The 21,421-nt window shown below is 34.6% G+C and overlaps 2 protein-coding genes across 8 annotated transcripts; both read right to left on the bottom strand.

The window, feature by feature from the left end:
- Positions 1–1,253: 1,253 nt before the first annotated feature.
- On the bottom strand, positions 1,254–12,507 carry LOC107781178 (protein SEMI-ROLLED LEAF 2). 6 transcript variants are annotated; one of them, XM_016601841.2, is made up of 21 exons: positions 12,255–12,507; positions 11,321–11,658; positions 10,347–10,421; positions 9,937–10,052; positions 9,780–9,807; positions 9,659–9,745; positions 9,392–9,520; positions 8,771–8,818; positions 8,323–8,507; positions 8,041–8,237; positions 7,230–7,522; positions 6,943–7,092; positions 6,445–6,840; positions 5,127–5,276; positions 4,914–4,989; positions 4,521–4,648; positions 4,182–4,382; positions 3,972–4,094; positions 3,769–3,885; positions 2,803–3,030; positions 1,254–1,902 (listed from the first exon to the last, which is right to left on the bottom strand). In XM_016601841.2, the coding sequence occupies exons 2-21, from the start codon at positions 11,465–11,467 to the stop codon at positions 1,738–1,740; spliced, it is 3,039 nt and encodes a 1,012-aa protein (XP_016457327.2). In that variant the 5' UTR covers positions 11,468–11,658; positions 12,255–12,507; the 3' UTR covers positions 1,254–1,737. The 6 variants fall into 6 exon arrangements, with proteins under 6 accessions (XP_016457327.2, XP_016457331.2, XP_016457332.2 ...); XM_016601845.2 differs by having other exon boundaries at positions 2,815–3,030; XM_016601846.2 differs by having other exon boundaries at positions 8,440–8,507.
- A 3,307-nt stretch (positions 12,508–15,814) lies between these two features.
- Positions 15,815–20,900, bottom strand: LOC107781177 (zinc finger AN1 and C2H2 domain-containing stress-associated protein 13). 2 transcript variants are annotated; one of them, XM_075233608.1, is made up of 3 exons: positions 20,568–20,900; positions 16,174–16,919; positions 15,815–16,073 (listed from the first exon to the last, which is right to left on the bottom strand). In XM_075233608.1, the coding sequence occupies exons 1-2, from the start codon at positions 20,664–20,666 to the stop codon at positions 16,182–16,184; spliced, it is 837 nt and encodes a 278-aa protein (XP_075089709.1). In that variant the 5' UTR covers positions 20,667–20,900; the 3' UTR covers positions 15,815–16,073; positions 16,174–16,181. The 2 variants fall into 2 exon arrangements, with proteins under 2 accessions (XP_075089709.1, XP_016457326.1); XM_016601840.2 differs by having other exon boundaries at positions 15,815–16,919; positions 20,568–20,899.
- Between the last annotated feature and the right edge of the window lie 521 nt (positions 20,901–21,421).

Genomic DNA, 21,421 nt, shown 5'->3' with positions numbered 1-21,421 from the left:
CCGAATCATAAAAACCAAATTCTGAGATCGTTTACTCACAAGTCAACTTCCGGTTGACTTTTCCAACTAAATGGCCAACTTAAGAGACTAAGTGTCTCATTTCTCTACAAAAACCACTCCGAACACAGAACAACCAACACGATGATATGAAATACAGCTGAACAACATATAAAGAAGCAGAAATGGGGAAAACGGAGCGATAACTCATGAAACGACCGGTCGGGTCGTTACAATAGCCTAGTACCTTTAGTATTCACATCAATATTAATTTCTGAAAGTAGTGGAGTGCAAGAAGAACAACAAGTGATTTAAATAAATAGAAATTGTAAGATTTTTGGACTATCCAACAGATCAAGGTGTAATTTTTAAAAGTTTGCTAATGGTAGATATAAATTTGGCTGGATAGTATAACGAAGATTAAATATAGACAACATCCAAAAGTAGAGGAGTATATTAAGCCCTTTTCCCTTTAAAAAGCGTCATTTCTATATTTAATAGCTTTTACTTCGAACATTCCAATTTTACCTACAATGACACTCCTTTTATAGGAATGACATGATATGATACGTTCAAGATCACAAAATTCAAGCTTACTTTTAATATGTTATACACCTTTAGTTTAAGTCTTTAAGACCACAAAATTCTTAAATTTCGTGCCCAATTAAACTAAGACACATAAATCAGGTCTGCAGAGTAACGAATTAAAGCATGAAAAGAATTTCCAATCATCGATTGTAATGTTATTCATGATTGCACCTCATTGATGATTATACATGGCTGGCAGACTTTACTCCCACTAGATTTTTATTTTATGTAACAGAGTATAAAAACATATCCTCAGTCTCAAACAAAGTTGGATCGACAATATCTATTTATTTATTTTTTATTCCTCTTTATTGGAGTTAATGTTTCTTTGATGACTCGAGCTCATGACCCTGAGGTTGTGGTGTACAAAAGTACACTATAACAGTTCATATCTCATAACATATCCTCAGTCTCAAACAAAGTTGGATCGACAATATCTATTTATTTATTTTTTATTCCTCTTTATTGGAGTTAATGTTTCTTTGATGACTCGAGCTCATGACCCTGAGGTTGTGGTGTACAAAAGTACACTATAACAGTTCATATCTCATAACATATCCTCAGTCTCAAACAAAGTTGGATCGACAATATGAATCCTCACTTCTTTCTGTAAACTCAACTCATATCACCAAAATAAAATAAGAGTAGATAACATAAATAAAAGAAAATTTGAATAAACCAAAGTGTTTTTTCCATTTCAAATAGCAGTTTCTGCATACCAGAGGGGGAGCATAGCTCCATCTGAAATCACTAAAAAGAGAACAGGAAAAGTTACATTTGATCTTATACACGGTAAATGGCATTGGTTAGGACAGCAAAACCTAACATCTAAGCCATAACTCTTCAAATCCTTAGAGAGGAATATCTGCAATACGCGCCTCCTCTCCACCTCCAGTATAGTAATATATCACCTCATAATAGAATAAAGAACAAAAGAATGAACAACTTTGATGTGTATGAGTTACAAACTATGTTATCTACAGCCCTGGCGCCGACTTCCTTTCTGTGCCGGGTGTTGCATGAGGATCTTCTGATTCTCAGTAGCAGAAAGCGCTCTGTATTAGGCTTTAGCCGTACAAAGTCACCCTGCCATCAGGATTCAGGAGGGGAGTTATCTCAACCTTTTCTGTTCGGTATGACTCCTATTGCTATCTACCATCCTGCAGCTTTCAAAAAATTGTCATACGGACTTGATGCTGGTAGTCTGAACGTCTCCGGATTACTTTGACATTGAGCTCCACAATGCCAATCGACAGTTCCGGATGATGGTTTTTGAGAAACATTGGCCACTTTCTGATCTACGAGTTGGTTTTTAGCCTGCCCCCATAAAGTATAGTGAAGAGTAAGTTTAAGATCAAAGTGGATCAAAATGTGATTTAGCAACAGTTATCGGAGTATAACTTGAACCTTATAAATGAGATTACAGCATGTAAGCAAGTCTAGAAATGCAAGAAGCTGGATTATACTACAACAACAATAATAGACCCAGTCTAATCCCACAAGTGGGGTCTGGGGAAGGCAGTGTGTACGCAGACGTACCCCTACCCGGTAACGTTGAGAAGATGTTTCCGGTACGGCTCAAGAGAAGGTGAAGAAGAGAAAGAAGAAGAAGAAGAAGAAGAAGAAGAAGAAGAAGAAAAAGAAAGGAGAAGATGAAAAGGGAGAAGTAGCACCAAACAGTAACAACAGGAAAATATGATAGCTCAAGCGAACGAAACAACCGGGTGTAAATAAAGCTCTAAGAATATGAAAATACAAAAAATGTAACATGATAATAGAGTCATAAACTAGCAGTAGAACATTCAAAAAATTGCAAGAACCTGGAGATATGTTTTAAATAAAGTAAGTATGAGGAGAATTTAAATAATATGATAAATACATAAATTTGGTTATACCATGCTAATCGAATTTCTAATTGTTAAAGAGTATAAGTTAACTTGTAAAAACAGTCCTAAATATCAATAATAAATGAAACTCATTTCAGAATGGTCATGCAAGATTTGAACTGCTGGAGTTATCATGCAAAGCAGGAAAATTGTAGTGCTACATCTACTGTAAGTTCGTTTTAAAGATATAACCCAGCTATCCGTTTTGCCAAAGTAGGACAGAAACGGAAAAGCAAATGAATAACGGAATGGGGGGAAAGGAGAAAAAAGAAACGGTTAGTTTATAGAAACCAAAGAAAACCAAAAAAAAAAATACTACTACTGCTGAGACCTGGTTCTCAACCTGGTTATCGGAAGAGCTTTCTTTGTCCTGTTCACTGGAATTCTGTGATATTCTGATCAGTGCACTATCTTGTCTATGTTGGCTATTCAACAAATTGTACATCCTTTGTTGTTTTCCCGTTAAAAGTGCCTCACAATGATGAGTCATTTCTTTGTAAGAAAAATCAGGTTCATTGCTCAAAGATATTCTCCCTACTTGATGTGCCGTCTCCAAAACCTTCATTTGGTGCAGACAAAGTTAATTTTAGATGATCAGATCAAAATAGAAAACTAAAAAATATCGGCCAAAGGATTAAGTGGTACTCCACAAATATTTGTCAAGACAAGACGAACTAAAGAGCCATCAGATGAGGTTGGTTTTTCTCATAAGCACAGAAAGGAGGCATGAGAATATGCAAGTTCACTAGAGGTGAGAAATGCAGAATAGCCACATGCACACAAAGAAAAGAAATCCATTTCACGAGTACAGCTAGATGTAAAGCTTTTTGTCAGAGATCATAGTGCAGAAGCAATAGGTTAGACAAATTGTTATTACTCCCTCCGTTTCAATTTATGTGATACACTTTTCTTATTAGTCCATCTAAAAAAGAATGATATATTTCTATATTTGGAAACAATTTAACTTTAAACTTTTCATTTTACCTTTAATGAGAAGATATTATAACCACACAAATGTATAGCCACACAAACACAAAGCTTTTATCCTTTAAGCTTTTAAGACCACAAGTTTCAAAAGTCTTTTTTTCTTTCTTTTTTCCTTAAACTCCATGCTGAGACATACATCCCTTAAATTAAAATGCAGGGAGTGTTATTATTGTATAATATGGGTCTAAGATGAGATTAAATGGAGTGGCATGGACTGAGAAGATATCCCCTGCTTGCTTGGACTGAGACATAGTAGTTGTTTTTGTATAAATAATAGGTTAAATAAACATTATATTCGAAAGCCACTTACAGATTCTAAAAGTTGATTGACACTCAACAGATTGGGAATTTCCATGGCGTATTGTTCATTCTGTTTGGAACTGCTTTGAGACAAATCAGGACCATCATCGTCTAATATTGAGGACAGCTGCACAACAGTAGAAAGAATGATTAAATAAAGAAAATGAGGATATAAGAGTATCCCGGAATAAATTTTGCCCTCCAGATACTTACATCAACTGAATTAGACTGCTGAACTCTATGTTGAGCATCAGCGAAAAACTGAGACCCCAAGGAATCCGAATCATCCGGTGAAAATTCCTTAAGCAACTCTTCCCTTGTAGCTGACACTTCAAACTACGTACCAAAATAAATTATATTAGGGATCAAGGCTTAACCAGGGAACTGCTATATGGTTGTGAAAATTAGCAGCGAAATATTTACATCTGGTAGATTAGATAAGCTCTTCAGGATTAAAGAAACCAAGGATTCCGTTGATTGTTCTTCGGTGATATTTATTTGCGAGAGACATTTCTGAGCAGAACTATCATCTTCTTTGGATCCATATATAACTTTTCCATAACCAGAACTTGAATCAGCAGCTTGTAGTTTGCAATCTTCAACCAAATGTAAAAATGGATCAACCTGAAAAATGAAACGAAAAATTCCTAGTACTATAATAATACTGAAAAGGAACAATAAATTATATTAAAAAGTAGTTTTCATCAGTTCAGCTGCTAGTAGGAACCAGGCTGACATTCAATAGAAAGAACAAAGACCAACCGTGTTATCTGAAAGTGTAGCCTTGACACAGGGAATGAGAGAAGGTATATTATATGCCTTCGATGAGAAAAGAATCATTGATGTCGCCAACACAAACAGAGATCTTTTACGTGATGGTGGTAGTGACCCTGAAAAAAAAATCATATGAACTTTGACCTAAAGATCCTTGAAATAAAAAAAAATGTAGAAGGAAGCATGCAAGAGGGAAACAAAAACTCAACACAGATAAGCTGAACCATTTTCCCAATAAGGAAGGATCATAGTGTTCCTAGAGCTCCAATGAGACAATTACTTACCACCTCCTCTCAGTATAATGGAGGAATGAACTAAAGGGAAAGAAAAATCTTAAGCAGTTTCACACCACAGAGAGCATATATGATGTGGCAGTTTTACCTCCTTCAATGAGTGCGATATTTCTTAACGAAAATGCAAGCTGAAAACTTTGCACTAGAGCTTCACGGTATGAGTGCTGCACAAGTACATAAAGATAATTTCAATTAAGAGACTGTAGGAGAGGATATGCCGATGCATATCAACACATGTTTGTTCACGCTTAAGTTCGTTTAGCGATTTAACATAACAAAGAAAATTGCCTCATCCAATTACCTTTGCTCTAGAAAATAGCAAGACCAGGCTAAATGTGTGAGAAATGGCTTCATAATTCTCAGGCATATTTGCAGGAGAAATGGATTGTACCCATAGTGAGGAGAGCAGGAGTACGATTTGGTGGCTGCTGAGTCTTAGAGAAATAGGACCCTGAGGATCATGAGGAAAATAATTGTCACTACTTGGTAAAGTCAAATGAAGCAGAATCAAATACCGTTACTACATTGTATAGCTTCCAATCCCAAATTTAAAGATGTTCTATATAACAGTTATATCAGCAATGCTATGTCAGAATGAATGGCTGAGTCCAATGTCCAACATATCCACTATATGCATGTTCTAAATATACGGATGTTAAGATGGATACACGATTAGAAAAGATTAGAAAATTGTGAAATGTGAATGAATGTTTGACTTCTGATGCCCAACATATCCACTATATGAGTGTCGTAATACACAGCTATTATGATGAATGCACAATTAGAAAAGATCTACCCCTCTGGGGTAGGGGTAAGGTCTGCGTACACTCTACCCTCCCCAGACCCCACTGGTGGGATTTTACTGGGTTGTTGTTGTTGTTGTTGTTGTTGCACAATTAGAAAAGATTAGAAATGATTACATTTGATAGAAGGTACAAGTAGCACTACGGAGACCTCCAAATACAACGATATGTTGGTGAATAAAAGGTGTTAAAAGGTGAGGAGGTAGACCTAAAATAATATATTCCTCCATCCCAGTTTATGTGAACCTGTTTCCTTCCTCGTCAGTTTCGAAAAGAATGACCCCTTTCTAAACTTGGGAACAATTTTAATTTCCATTTTACCCTTAATGACAAGCTTCTATAGCAACACAAATGTTAAGGCATGTTTAAGATGACAAATTTCAGAAGTCTAATAGCCATACAAATGTTATGGCATGGTTAGGACCACAACAACAACAAACAACAACGACCAAGTGAAATCCCACTAGTGGCATGGTTAGGACCATAAGTTTCAAAAATCTTCCTTTCTTTCTAAAACTTCGTGCATGGTCAAATAGTTCAGATAAATTGAAACAGGGGAGAAGTATATAGAAATTGTCTCAAAAGACATAGGATTTCTCGAAAATCATGCAGACTAAGCAAAGTACATAATATGATAGAAGCAAAAGATTCACATAAAAATATACCAACTAATTAGGATTAAGGGTTCGCCATGTTGGTACACGTACCAGGTCAATGTTTTGCCAGGAGTCTTCTTAATTTTTTCGTAGACTTAAGGAATCTAGGAGTAACAAGTGTATATAATACTAAGATGGTGAAGATGGTTACAGAACCTACCGCTTCCTTACTTGGTTTGTTTGTACTCTCTCCAACAGGTGCAGGAGAGCCTATCGTGTTATATACCCCGCTATATGTTGATTTTATTCGGTTGAGCATCCCACTGTTGTTATCTTTCTGTTCCGTCTCAAGAGTAATATTCTCCGTCGAAGAAGTCCTCTGGTCCCTCAGCTTTCCAAAAAGAGCTGCTGAAGAAGAGAAGACAGAAACAGTTCTAGAGAGTGCTCTTGAAAAATCTGTTGCCTTCTTTAGGTGGGTTTCCTCCGGTACTTTCTGAGGAGAAACAGAAGATGGAACAAGGACAACAGAAAAGATTCGATGAGCTCCAACTCGTGTTTCATGATCAGGGTGGACCATTGCAGGGAGTAACTGATGAAATAAAGCCTCTGGGAATGCCTAGATATATAAAGAAAAGTCAGATTCTTAACTCAATATCCATCGGGAAAAGCTATGAAATAGAATAACAGTCTAGTAAATTCAAATGTCAATCAGCCTTACTTTGTTTTGATATGACAAATTTGGCATAGAAGCTATGATTTGAGAAGCACGGTAAACAGCAGCAATAGTAGTTCTTGCTATCACTTTGATACTCGAGATGTTCTCTAACATTACTGCCATCACATCAAGAATAGGGCCTGCATCTCCAACCTAATAGTCAAGGAAATAAAGAATCACGACTTCCAAATACCCATCAATAACAACAAGTTTGGTTAACACAGCTTCCAACCAATTTAGGTAGAATGCAACTTATTTGATATTCAAATCCAGTGACAGATTAACTGCACCTTATTTGATAACTCCACAAGGCACTCGTCCACTGCTTCCTGGAAACTTCGGTTCCACTTTATTAACTCGGCTCCCAGCTTTGCGTCATCAAGAGTATAATGTATACTTTTCCGTAAGTGCCTCATGATATCAGTCACTGCACTGACTAGAGCCATGGAATGATGAATTTTCGTGGTTTGAGCAAGCGAAGTCACCACCTGAACAATGTCAAGCTGCATTTCAGGTTGTTTAAGAACATTCTTGTGATCTAGGTGCTTGACTAATATTGACAGCAGAAGATGTGCGTTCTCTCCTGCATAAGTGAATAGGTGAACAAGAAATTCAAAAAAGTTAGAGAAAAAACCATTATGAATGTTATCAACAAGGAAAATATACAACAACAACAACTATGCCTCAATCCCAAACAAAGTTGGGTTAGCGATATGAATCCTCACATCTTTCTTTAAGCTCAACTCATATTATCATCATGCCAAAATAAAATAAGAGTAGTAGTGAAAATAAGTTAAATACATATAATGATAGCAATAATGATATTAAGAAATAGCAATAACATTAAAAGTTCTCCCACAAATTTAAAGCCTAATCCTTACTAGTAAGTGTCACCTATATGGATCTTTTTCTCTACAAGGAAAATACAATACTAGTAAAAGTAGGAAAACTTTGAAGAACCAAAGGTAATAAATATTTGAAACGAAAGACAATAAAGAGAAAATGAGAGTGCCAAAGAATAAAAAGAAGATAAACTGAAGGGCAACTTCTCACTCTCTTTTTTTCACATTTGATAGGTAAAGCTAAGGAGTAACTACAAACCTGAAGCATCCATCGTGTACTGCATATCCTTTAGAATAGGTAAAGCAATTCCAGTTTCAGTAGGCCATAAATTGTCGTCATCAAAGTAGCGGAATAAAGATTCCAAAACTCGCCGTGTGGTTGTAGCCTCCTTACCTAGTTTGGCAATGTTATGCAGGCAAATCCTGGACCAAAATGATGGGTTTTCTGCATCCTCCCTGTCACGGAAAATTAATATGCACTTAGGACACCGCACACAGAAAAAGAAAAAATTCCACCTGAAATTCAATGTAAAATATTAACTTTGAAATATTAAGTTCCCCTTTCTCATTCACAATCATTCTCCACGAGGGAACCTTCACAATGACATCTGGGGAAGGAGAAATGTGGCCCTCATGTTTGCGAACTTCTTCCACCCACCTGTTCTGATTTGAGTCTTGAGTTTCCTTTCTTGGCCTTGGATAATTTTCCAACACTACTGAAACAATCTAATAGATAGGATAAATATATTAATAGAAGCAATAGAAACGTCCGGGAAAATAAGATGAACACAGAGTTTAAGCTACTGCAATAAAGTAGTGCCAAAATACACTACTGAGAAATACAAAAGATCTATTTCAGGGTAATATCTCGCAAGCGATACAAGTTCTGACATGTAACCACTTCATCACATATTCCAGAGATCAAAAGATTTAAGCTAGCAATTTTTAGATTTGACAATAAGAAAATAAGGTGGAAAGAATCTGCTTACATTGTCAAACTCGGCTGAAACATGGGAATATTCACCCATGAACCAAACCTGCGACACAGTTAAGTTCTTGTAAGAACAACAATGTAACAACTAACTCCAGGATCTACATTTGACTGCAGGTATCAATTAGTCATGGTGTTATACCAATAATCATAGTAGTTACTGGTATAGAATTCAATTGAAAACAGAATCAGGACTTTGAGAATACAAGCCATACACTCAACCGATGTAGGATTCTACCTATTCTTCGATTTAATTATTTAAGAGTTCCATGCTATAATTATTTTTGTTCACTTCAGCAATAATTTTCAAACAAAACTGTGCAGCCTATTCATGGTAATAACCATTAAACAGTACAACGATGTCTTTCGCAGAAAATGCTAAGAAGCAAACAAGAAGAGAAGTCCATTAAAGTCTTAAGAGTACTCTGTAATGTCTTAGTCTACATTTCAACTTCTGTATTTGTTGATGATATGATTTTGACTTAATTTTTTTGGAACTGACGAAAAACAAACTTTTATATCGTTTGTATTTAATGGAAACCAATTGCTTCCACAGTATGTATCAAAAGCACACAGTGAATAGACTAAATAGTTGGTAAAATCTACATGAACTCTGTACCATTGCAGAAAGTGCTTTCAGGCCAACTGTGCGGAGATGTTTTGCATTTTCCTCCTCTCCTATTTGCTGTGCCAGTTGACACAGTTTTGGAATAAAACCATCTAAATGAAACATGTAAGTACCATCTTTCTGCATAAAACAATAAAGTCAAGGTATAAGACATTGCAAATTTATAAGATATCATTGATGCATAAAGATGAACAATAAATAACACACTGTAGTCTGAACGACCCAGTCTAAAGTTGAGGACAACCCCAAAGCACCAACCTGATTATTTACAAAATCAAATAGTGCTTCACATCCGACTATCAGCATGTCATTCTCTCGCGACTGATCTAGGAGAGTTTGTATGATTCTCCCGCGACTGATCTAGGAGAGTTTGTATGATGCTGAGCAGACTATTTGCAAAAAGTGGCCTGACAGATAAAATGATGAAATGAAAATTAGAAATGCATCAGTTTGTGGCCAACACAAAAAAAAATTAAAAAAAAATGAAAGAAGCTGAAAAAGACCAATTTATACTTTTTTAAGCAACAGAAACTTACATGTGTTCCTTGCATGAAACAACCAACTTTTTGTATATACACATAACAACCTTTGCTGACCGAAAATTCTCATTTCTCAATTCCTTATAACACCTCTCCTCAAGTGACTTTGTTATCTGTTCAGCAGGTCCAAGAAAGGTTAATGACAAAATGTAATAGAAAATACTGACTTTAAGCATGAAGCAAAAGAGAAGATTTCTTCTAAACAGGGAACTATGAATGAGGTGGTTTCCTAGATTTTTTCAGTTTACCAAAATATGAATTTCATTAACAGACAAAGAAACTGCAGAGTTGAATAAAGTTATCCTGCAGATGAGAAAGCAAAATAATATTTTACAAACTTTCAGGAAGTTTCTCATGGATTGTTTTAGAGGGCTCATAATTTTCATGAACACCGCAAATGAATATACCTTTGGAATGCGAAAAGGATTTTTTGCAGCATATTCACAAAGTTTTCCAATCTTCCTATCATTCGGTTCTTCCTCCTGCAAAGTGAATGCACAAATGTCATATACGTATGTTTGTAGCACAGAAAGACAGCAAGTTTATCGGTTGTCAAATGGTCAAATACCACTCTTTCTGGATATTACTCCGTACCTCATACAAATGCACTGCTGAATGTAGCTTAAAATCATTTTTACTCAAAAAACTTATGCCAACAGTGTAAACTAAAGGTAAAAATAAGCTCGACAATTTTAAATGACATCAATTTCAAGCACAGCAATTCTTCAAATCTAATGCACTTTAATGTTATTGACGGGCTAAGCTTCTGTATTGTAGTAGCAAGGTATAACAATTTCAGTAACAGGTTGTTTACATGTTAGTATGGTTAAACTTGAGCTGCATCTAATCTATCATTCCTTATGGCAGATATAGCTGATGCTTCACAACCAATTAGTACAGAAATTTCTTATATCATGCAGAAGTTCAAATAATAAAATCCTGATTCAGCTTTCTTGGATCAGCATGAACAATCATACATATTCTGCATATATGCACATGTGCGACGTCGTAGACAATAGACTAACCAACTTCCACCAAATTCATATATTGTGAGGCTTCCCTAAAAATCAGCAAGACCAAAATCGGATATGGCCGCTCTATGAAAACCTAGAATTTTTACTTACAGTTCTCCGCATGGACAATGTAAAGGTGGGGGAGTTAATCCCATGACATCTTTAACTAAACTTTCACAGACTCATAAGCAGAGCTCAGGTTACTAATGAACACCACATGAAGAGTGCACAAAAGTTCAAATGCTCTATTGCTACAGAGAGAAACTTATATATAGATTCCAAAAACTGATTCAGGGAATTTAACACATAAAGAGTAACTAAGCAGAAGATGGTAGTTGCTTATATTCACTATACAATCCTTGACTAACCTGAGAACGAGGGAAAATGTCTGAGATCAACTTCTTATACCTCTTAACAGGCTGCCTTGATCTCGTACGCATCGCAGGGCAGAAGAAACAAAGATTGCCACATGCTGGCAAGACTTGCCTTGAAATCACACCAGAGACGCCGTTCATTCTTACTAAAGTTTGAATCACAAATTTGCTTTTTTTTCCCCACTCAATTGAGTTAGCTCACAAAGGTAAATGCTTTCTTTCCCTCCCTAACCTCTAACAACTCCAATATTCCTAAAACCTCAAAAATCAGAAAGGGAAAGAAAACAACTCAGGAGCTTGTGAGTACTCCTCCTTTAGTCCTGGTTTACAGCCTACAAATGTAAAATTCAAAAACCATTTTACATCAATATCTCATTAAACCATCACATATCAACAATCTATAATGGCAATTTCATCAGAAGTGTATCTCAATTCTCTCAACTAATCAAGATCATAAACCAACCTTTTCATTCATGGGGTTCTAGAAAACTAGATAAATTAAGCAAAAGGGTGTCTGGCAATTTGAAAAAGATCAACTTTTTAGACCAAATTGAGGTTCAAGAAAACTAGACAAATTAAGTAAAAGAGTATATGTAAATTTTTAAAAGATCAAAATTTTTTTTAAAAACCAAAACGGGGTTCAAGAAAACTAGAAAACTAGACAAATTAAGCAAAATGGTACATGAAAATTTTAAAAAGATCAAAAAATTTTAAACCAAAATGGGGTTCAAGAAAACTAAAAAACTAGATAAATTAAGCAAAAGGGCATATAAAAATTCAAAAAAGATCAAATTTTTCCAGATGAATTTGATGATCTGCTTATCAAAGATTTGTACAACACCAATTACCCTAATACATGCACAAGACATTTATATGAATTATACAGGTGGAGTCATATATATATGTATGTACATTTATATATATATACCTTCAAATGAATGCCTGTAAAGTACAATTCTGATGAAAAAATTAAAGCTTTACAACAATGCAGTGGATCTCCTGCATTTCTTCCCTTTCTTCGACAACCCTTTCTCCAAATAATTTGACTCTCTCTCTCCTCTCTTCTCTCTCCTCTATACACACAATTTACAAAAATTTCTTGAAAATAATTTAGAAAAAAAATGATTCTAAATTTGAATGGGGCTGGCCGGACACTAATTAATAATTGGAAATATTAATACACACACGCAGTAAATGTATAAATATATTTATAGAAATGGAAACGCGAAATGATGGAATATTTGACTTACTGACATGGGGATTTTCTTATGCTTCCAATTTGGCAATTTTTTACAGCTTCACCATTTGCAATTTTTGAGAAAGTTAAGGATGAATAGTTTATTTATTTATTTATTTATTTATTTATTTATTTATGATTATTTGCAGAAGAATTCAGAAAAGACAGTTGACCGTTAAACGGCTTTTTTTTTTGTAAATGGACGTATTGTCTTTTGAGTCCCTAGATCTTTTTTATATACTACTAAAGGATCGTTTGGTACGCGGAATAAGGTGGTATAAGATGTGAGATTAAATTTATATCGTATTTGGTTGGCGGTATAAACTGAGACTTAATTCGGGATATCCCATGGTATCCTATGTTATTTCATTAAACTTGTTATTATTCTATCCCATCTCTCGTATGGTATAAATTAGTAATCCTGGTATAATTTAGTCTGTGCACCAAGCGACCCCTTAATATATCGTGTGTATTAGAATTTAACTTATATACAATGATAATATAAAAAAATTTAGGTCACTTCTATCTATTGTAGATTATATTTAAATTATTAGGTCAATTTTAGTTGTTGAAAAATTTTGCACCGTTAGGTCAATTTTTACCTACGGACTATTGTAAAGGAAAAAGAATAGCCTAGTGCACAAAATATCCCGCATTTATACAGGATTCGAGGAAGGACCGCATCCTATGGGGGTATAATGTAGGCAGTCTACCCTGATGCAAGCATAAATGGCTGATTACATAGCTTGAACCCGTGACCTATAAGTCACACAAAGACAACTTTACCGTTGCTCCAAAGCTCCCCTTCGACTACTATAAAGGTATTTATCTAATTTCACTTTTTATGGAGTTACCTTTAGACTTTTTTGGTAAAGCATTATTATAATATTTATCTATTTAATATATATATATATATATATATATATATATATATATCTTTGAAAGGCTTAATACTAAAAACTCTTTAAATTTTGGTTAAATTTGCAACTTGCAGACTTAAATTATGTGGGGTTTCTATTACATTTGAACTACAATATTGGTGTTTATTACAAATTGAGCCACCAAATGTGACCATTAACTATCACAATAAATGTTCTAATCTTGACATGTTTTTTCTTATTTTGTTGGCTTCCTCCTCCTAACCAAGTCATGATATGTGTCTCAACATTGGTCAGTAAGAGATCAATATTTAAATTATCTTATATTTTCAAAAAAGGAAAAAAAATTGTATTTACAGCCATTCATTTCTTTCTCTGGTCTAATTACTAAATCTGTTTAAGCTTTAAAAATGAAATTATTAAAAAAAAAATCGTACTTATTTATGCTCATTGTTAGTTTATTGGCTCTTTCACTCTTCTATAACTTAAGCAGGTGTCATGGTTATAAAAAATATCAAGTGAAATAGTGAATGGTTTTTTTAAATGAAATTTCAAGAAAATATTGTCCTCTTCCATTTGAAACATATTATTGGCCCGTGCCTTATATTATTGATTGTGTTTTTGTTTTTAATTTTTAGTTTTGTCTTCTTAACGTTCTTTTCTGGCCAAATTTCATAGAAATCTTGAAATATTCTACCCTTCATCTACGTGCATATAATTTTAGCTAGCGTTTGGACATAAATTTAACTGAAACTTGAAAAAAATGAGTTTTTGAATATAAGATGAAAAATGATTTTTGAAAGTTGAAATTGTGTTTGGACATGCATTTTACTTGAAAAGAATTTGAAGTTTTGTGAGTAGATAACTTCAAAAACTACTCGAGCTGTTTTTTGGGATTTGAAGTTTTTTTTTTTCATTCAAAATCTGCTAAAAAATGGTTAAAATTTATAAACAAACAGATATTTGAAAATAAAATTTGAAAAAAACTCCGAAATTTTATGGCCAAACGGGAACTTAATCATAATCGGTAGTATTAACTAGTTGGCAAACATATGATAGAATGACACCCATAAGTATGTTATTTTATTTATTCTTTTAACTTGAGAATATAAGTTTAGAAAAATCTTATATATACGTAAAAAATAAGTATAATTAGTGTTTAAATAATGAATCTGTCATTAGCTATTATTTGTAAGGAGAAAGGAAAAGAAAAAGGGGGCCTAAGTATAAGTACTAGCTATAATGTAATGATAGTAGTAGTAAGAATGACACATGAATGATAATTGCTAATCATGAATCTAAATGGATAACTTGCCTTGTAAGAAGGAGTTGGACTAGCAAAAACATTATTATGTTGTCTATAAAAGGTAAATCACTTTTGATTTTTGTAACATAAATAAATAAGAACTTTTGTAGTTTTTTTTAAAATCTTACGCAGCGCAAATTCAAATTAATCGTGGCTTTAATGCGAGAGCGGACACAACGTGAAAAAAAAGATTATTGACACATGCAAAAGCGTTAAGGTTTTGAGAGATCAAATAGTTTTGCTTAGGGTTTTCAAGAAAATACAAAGTAATAATAACAACAATAATAAACTCAATGTAATATTACGAGTAGGGTATGGGGAAGGTAGTATGTACACAGACCTTACATCTATCTTGAGAAAGTAGAGAGGTTGTTTCCGATAAACCCTCAGCTAAAAAAAAAAGAAAAATTAAATTAAATCGACTAAAAATTCTACATGTATTTAATGGGCATTTGGATATAAGAATTGTAAAATTCCAAAAAAAAAAGTGAAAAAAAATTTCAAGTAAAAATGGTATTTGAAAATTAGAGTTGTGTTTGGACATGAATATAATTTTGGGTTGTTTTTGAAGTTTTGTAAGTGATCTGAGTGAAAATTTTGAAATACAGTCTTTTTGGAGGTTTTCAAATTTTCGAAAAATTTCAATCATCTTCAAGTGAATATTGGAAATTTTTATGGCCAAATATTGATTTCGAAAAACAGTGAAGATTTTTCGAAAAAAAAAAAGAGATTTTTTTTAATGTCCAAACGGGCTCTTAGTTTGGTTAGACTTGAAAGCTTATATGAGTGTGAAATTGTTACTAGATTAATAAAAAGGAATAATTATCATGAAGACAATTTGTCAAATGAGTATTTCAATAGATTATAAGTTCGCCCATTTGTTTAATACTTTAATCCTTGTTAAGCATATATTAACTTAGGGAGTACTTTATCTGTGAACTCCAATAGATTTTGAATGGATTCCATTTGCATTCCATGTTTTAAAAATAAAAATAAAAATCAAAAAAATTGCTTCCTTTATATACCAATTGGATATGTGTAATGAAACACAAGATAGTGAAATACAATAGGAAAATCCACTTTGTAAAAGAATCAGTATCATGTTCACAAGAAAATTTAGTGTAACAACAACAACAACCCAGTATAAACCCACTTAGTGGGGTCTGGAGAGGGTAGTGTTTTACCCCTACCCTGGGTAGAGAGGCTGTTTCCAAATAGACCCTCGGCATCCTTCCCTCCAAGAACTTCCCACCTTGCTCTTGGGTAGACTCGAACTCACAACCTCTTGGTTGGAAGTGGAGGTTGCTTACCATCAGAACATCCCCTCTTCACGAGAAAATTTAGTGTAAGAATAAATAGACTTGTTGTTTATGAAAAAGAATTAACAAGAAAAAGGTATTATGTACTTTTGCTTCTTTACATGTACCTCCATCTCTAAGCCTTAGAAGTTCCTTTATGTTCCCTTTCAACATGTTCCACAAGGGCCACAGGATCTCGAAAACCTTTACTACACCTCGGGCAGACATCGACTGTCAAGTTCATGACACCGTTCTTTTCGTGGATTTTTTGCACGTGATCGATGAGAGCTTTGATGGTAGAAAATCTTAGATGACATTGTGGGCATTGCTCTACTTGACTGCTGGTGTTCGCACCACTGTGGCTGGTGAAACGGCTGCTTTGGCCCGTCTGTTGTGTTGTACTAAATTCGCTGCTCAACTTTTCCTTTACAGATGACACTACCTTGAATAGGCTCGTGGTCCATCTTGAGGACGACGTGGACTGAGGTTTCTTGGGCTCTTCTTTACTTCCATTCAGAAAGTTCATGAACGGGAAAGCAGGTTCTGGTTTCTTAGGTCCGGGGCAGTTGTGATCAGGTCCAAACCGGTGCTTCAAACAATGATCGACAGTACAATCCCGACATTTGATTGTGTTGGAGAAAGTCAAGAGCTCTCTGCAGCGTGGTACAGGACACTTCTTTTTCTTTGTGGCTTTTTCGTAGTTTGAGGGATCACACTCGGTGTTCACATGTGATCCCCAAGTTATGTTGGGGTCTTCATCAGGAATAAGGCGTACGCCTTTGGCACAGAGCGGGCAAATGACCACTGTGACATTATTCTTATTAGCTGTTGGACATTCGTGTCTATTATAGCTCCGATGTTCTAGACAAAACACCTGCAAGGAGTTATTTGTATGTTAACACATCTTCAGCATCCGAGATCGGAGTTTACAATCAATGATCAAGTTATGGTAATATTAAAGTCATAGATTTCCAAATGAACCAACAAAACAAAGAAGAGAAAAATACAACAGCAACTGAGCCCCTGAAGAAAACTATGCAAGGCAAGACAGGAGAAAGTCTTTTTGATCCCTTCAGTGCTGGTTCTCTTTCCAAACTTGTACTCAATATGGTATCCATATTTTTGTTCCGAAACATAAAAGATTATAAATAAAAAACAAAGAAAGATATAAATGGAAAAATAGGACGAGGAAGCAGGACAACACATACTTTTGCGATGCGGAAATGGCCCTCATATAGACAAAGCTGAGTCCATCATACTGAATATCATCTACTTGCATTTTGCCCCTAAAAGATTCAAAACTTATGATACTCACCCAAAATTACTCACCCAAAATCCACCAAAACAAACTCTATAGACAAATTTTATTCAAAGCCAGTACAACATAGGGTGTCAGAGAGGGAAAAACACTAACTCTTAAATGATACTAGTGGGCTTCAGAATATTTACACATCAGGAAGAAGTGAGGACTTATTTTCTCACTTTTGGAAAGCTAAAAGTGAATGAAACATCAATTGCATTGACATGAACACAACCACATACATCGATACAAGATATATCCACCGTAAAATTAAAAAAATTGTAAACTTCATGTTTTCATTTACTGTTACATACTATATTGCTAAATCTATCCCGCCACTAAATTCAAGTATACAAAGCAGTATCTTCCAATACGGATAGAGGAATTGGAGGCTTGAATGAGAAAACGAAGATAAAGGTTGACTAAATTTTAAGACATATGCACATGTATAATTGAATCATAATTTGCCATTTAAAGCAATAACTTCCAAAGAGAGAGTTGCTATAACAGAAGCAGTATATAGAGCTTAAAACCAGTACATACAAGTGGGAACTTTAAAATGAAAGAAAATGTAGATTCCGTTCTATGCTTCATCTGTCTAGCCTATCTACAGCCACTACGGGCTACTCAAGTTTAGATTTTTAAATACAGACTTGAAATCAAACCAGATCAGGCAAGAGAATAAAGATAGTCTTTACAGAAGAAATCAAAGAAATGCTTTCTCTTCATGATCATAAAGCAACTGAACCAATTTTCACCTAAAAAGAAGTTATTACTCAACTGAAATAATTTTCACCTAAAAGTAGAGAGAATAACTCCTGAAATCTCCATTGCAAAAGCCACATTAGAAGTTTGGGAACACTTCACTTTAAAATTCAGAATAAATACAGACACAGAGGTAAAAGTTTAATCAACCATTGAAGCACGTCAACTACTGGTACTCCAAGATGCACATTACACGAGAGTAATCGTGGAAATACTAAGATCAACTGTCTGATATTCTAAACCTCGTCCTCTATTGTTGTATCATACTAACAATTGAGCATAAGCTTATATAGAATAACTGATTTAATTTTTTTCTTTCCTTCTTATATTTTGATATGGTAAAGCCCAACCCGCAAACTCTCCTATTCAGGAGTCTCAAATATGGTCATTTTCCACTTCGCTACTCGATTCTCAACCTTATAGTTGGAGGTGGAGGGTGCTAACTGCTGTTAAAATTTCAATATCTGATTACCTCATGTTTTATCTTTAACTGTTTCAATAGCTGCCTAATTAATTGCTACAAAAATCCTCATCAATATAGCAGATTGTGCCATAAGTTGACTCCTAGGCTTTCAATGGAAGGAGGAACGGTGTTATCAAAGGCGAAAAGCGCAAAAAAGCTCTAAGGTCCATCAGGGCTTTAAGTGCAAATCGCAAAGAAAGCGTGAGTTTTAATGAAGAAAGGCGCAAATGGAAAAAAATATAAATATTCATGTATAATGATTAATAATTATAAGCATGAATAATTGATTTTTTTACAATAAAGTAAAATATTAATTGTTTAGGTCTGCAAAATGTTAGGGGATTCAACTCTAAAAATGACTTTCCAAACATTTATCAAATAGCAAGCAGACCTGATTCAACTGTCTATCAGAATAGAGCAGACAATTCTTGGTTTCCAATCCTCAGAAGAAATGTGCAAGACTGGGAACTGGATGAATTACTTAGCCTTCTGGACCAATTGGAGAAATGCATGGTCAATGAGCAGCTTCCAGATAAACTCATATGGGGAGCAAGTACTAAAGGAATATACACAGTGAAAGCAGGATACCTACATAATATTAGCCAAAATGAAATGGTGGACAATTGGCCTTGGAAGCTCATCTGGAAAACAAAATTACCCCCAAAGTTATATGTCATAGCTGGACTGCATTGAAGGAAGCGTGCCTCACTCAAGATAATCTTTGCGAAAGGAGTATTCCCATAGTTAATAGATGCTACATGTGCCAGCAGGATTTTGAAACAAACAGACATCTATTTTTGCATTGTCCAGTTGCTACGGATATTTGGAATATGTTCCTTTCAGTTTTAGGACTCAACTGGGTGATGCCAGAGAGTACTAAAGATGCTTATAGTAGCTGGAGTCGATGGAAAGTTGGTAAATCCATCAGCAAGATCTGGAAAATGATTCCTGGATGTATTTTTTGGGCTATTTGGACAGAAAGGAATAGAAAATGTTTAGAGGGTTTAGCAACTCCTAATTACTCCTTGAAAACTAATTGTATAGTTTTGTTATATAGCTGGAGTAACCTCTCCCCTATTAGCTCCCCCGAATTATTTTTGGATTTTGTTAGCTCCCTAACACTAGCATAGGACCATCTGTACAGAGCTAACATATCATCTTTTGTATTAGCACCTGGACAGTGCTCTTTTGCATCTTCTTGATGCTTTTTATAATATCTCTTACTTCATCAAAAAAAATTAATTGTTTAGGTCTGCCTCTTCATGATTACGCTCATTGGCGAGGAAAAGTATGTCTTAGAGCGTTGATGACAACACTAAAGCGTCCGCTAAGCGAGGCAAAGCGCTCAACATGTTTTGAGCCTCGCTTTAGCGCTTAAGCGCGCCTTTGACAACACTGAGGAGGAAAAGCACAAAATGCTCAACATTGAACAGAAATTCCTTCACATTTCCTTCAACCCAATTTCTCCCACAATACAAATCTTCAGCAATTTTTTGTCCTCCTCCCACCCCCACCACAACCAAGCAACTATACAACAACTACGCCTACAAAAAGATTGTAACTTTGATTAAAACCCAAATAAAAAAACTCAAAAAGACAAAGATTTCAACACAAAATTGACAAAAGGCAGTAAATCATGTATAAAACGAAAATGTCACAAATGGTACAGAGAGAAAAGATTGAAACTTTAATAAAACCCAGATCGAAAAACATAAAAAGTAAATGTATTTCAGCTCAAAATTGACAAAAAGACAGTCAGATCATATACTACAAAAGAAAAATGGAACAAATGGCACAACTGTACCAAAAAAAAAAAAGTAACTCAAATGACCACACCTAACAGCTCAAACTAAAAATAGCTGACAGATGTATAATATGTATATAATCATATGTAATTAAAGTATAAACTATGTATACCGACTGGCTATTTGTGTAAGGATCCTTTAAAAAATGGCACAAATTTTTATAAAGAGAAGAAAGGAGAGGGTGGTTACCTTGTGACAGCAATCGCAGGTGAAAGGCAAGAAATCGATGAGCCGGCAATCCTCAACAGAGCAATGTTTTCCCAGATTTGGGAATACCGGCGTTCCCATTTAATTGTGATTAAACCTTTTTTTATGCCCAAAATAAGGAGAGAAAAAATTAAAAGAGGCGAAAATCTCTCAAATTGATAAATTGTTAATTTTTTTATATCGCTGGAAATGAGGTTTCTTTTGAAGATCTCTGTGGAGACAGTCGGAAAGACGACGGTGGAATGTTTGAGAAAAGTTCAACGTTGTCTGTCCTAAACTGCCTGCAAATGCGCGACTTTTCTCTTCTTTTTTTGGTTTGGGTGTTGTGGGGGGGGGGGGGGGGGTTGAAGAGGAAAATGGGGTTGGAAGAGGGTGGTAAATGTTGAAAATATTAATTAATTAAAATTTAACGATAAATAAATTTATTAAAATTTAACGATAAATAATGCTGATTAGGATGTATTAATAATGATGATATTAGTTATGTTTGCATTAGTTATATAGAGATTATTTCTTATGCATTGTTTGGTGTGATGTATTAAAAATTAAAATACATTGCATAATTTTTAAGAAATTTAATTGTTTACAAAAATGTCCTCCATATTCTTTAATTTAAGGGACTTTAAGGATAATTTTGTCTTTAACCATGCTAATGCATGCATTAATAGCCTTTGTATAGCTAATGCCATGATTTTCTATGCATTAGCCATCTATATAAATATATAAATCAGGGAATTGGCCAGCTGATGTGGCATTTCTATATGGCCAGCTTTCATATTTCTTTTTTGTTGGTTTTTTGAGATTTTTTTCTAATTCTAATACAAAAAATCATTTAC

The sequence above is a fragment of the Nicotiana tabacum genome, chromosome 16, assembly GCF_000715075.1.
Source record: "Nicotiana tabacum cultivar K326 chromosome 16, ASM71507v2, whole genome shotgun sequence".
Lineage (NCBI taxonomy): Eukaryota > Viridiplantae > Streptophyta > Magnoliopsida > Solanales > Solanaceae > Nicotiana > Nicotiana tabacum.
This window is presented reverse-complemented; position numbering and strand designations above follow the sequence as displayed.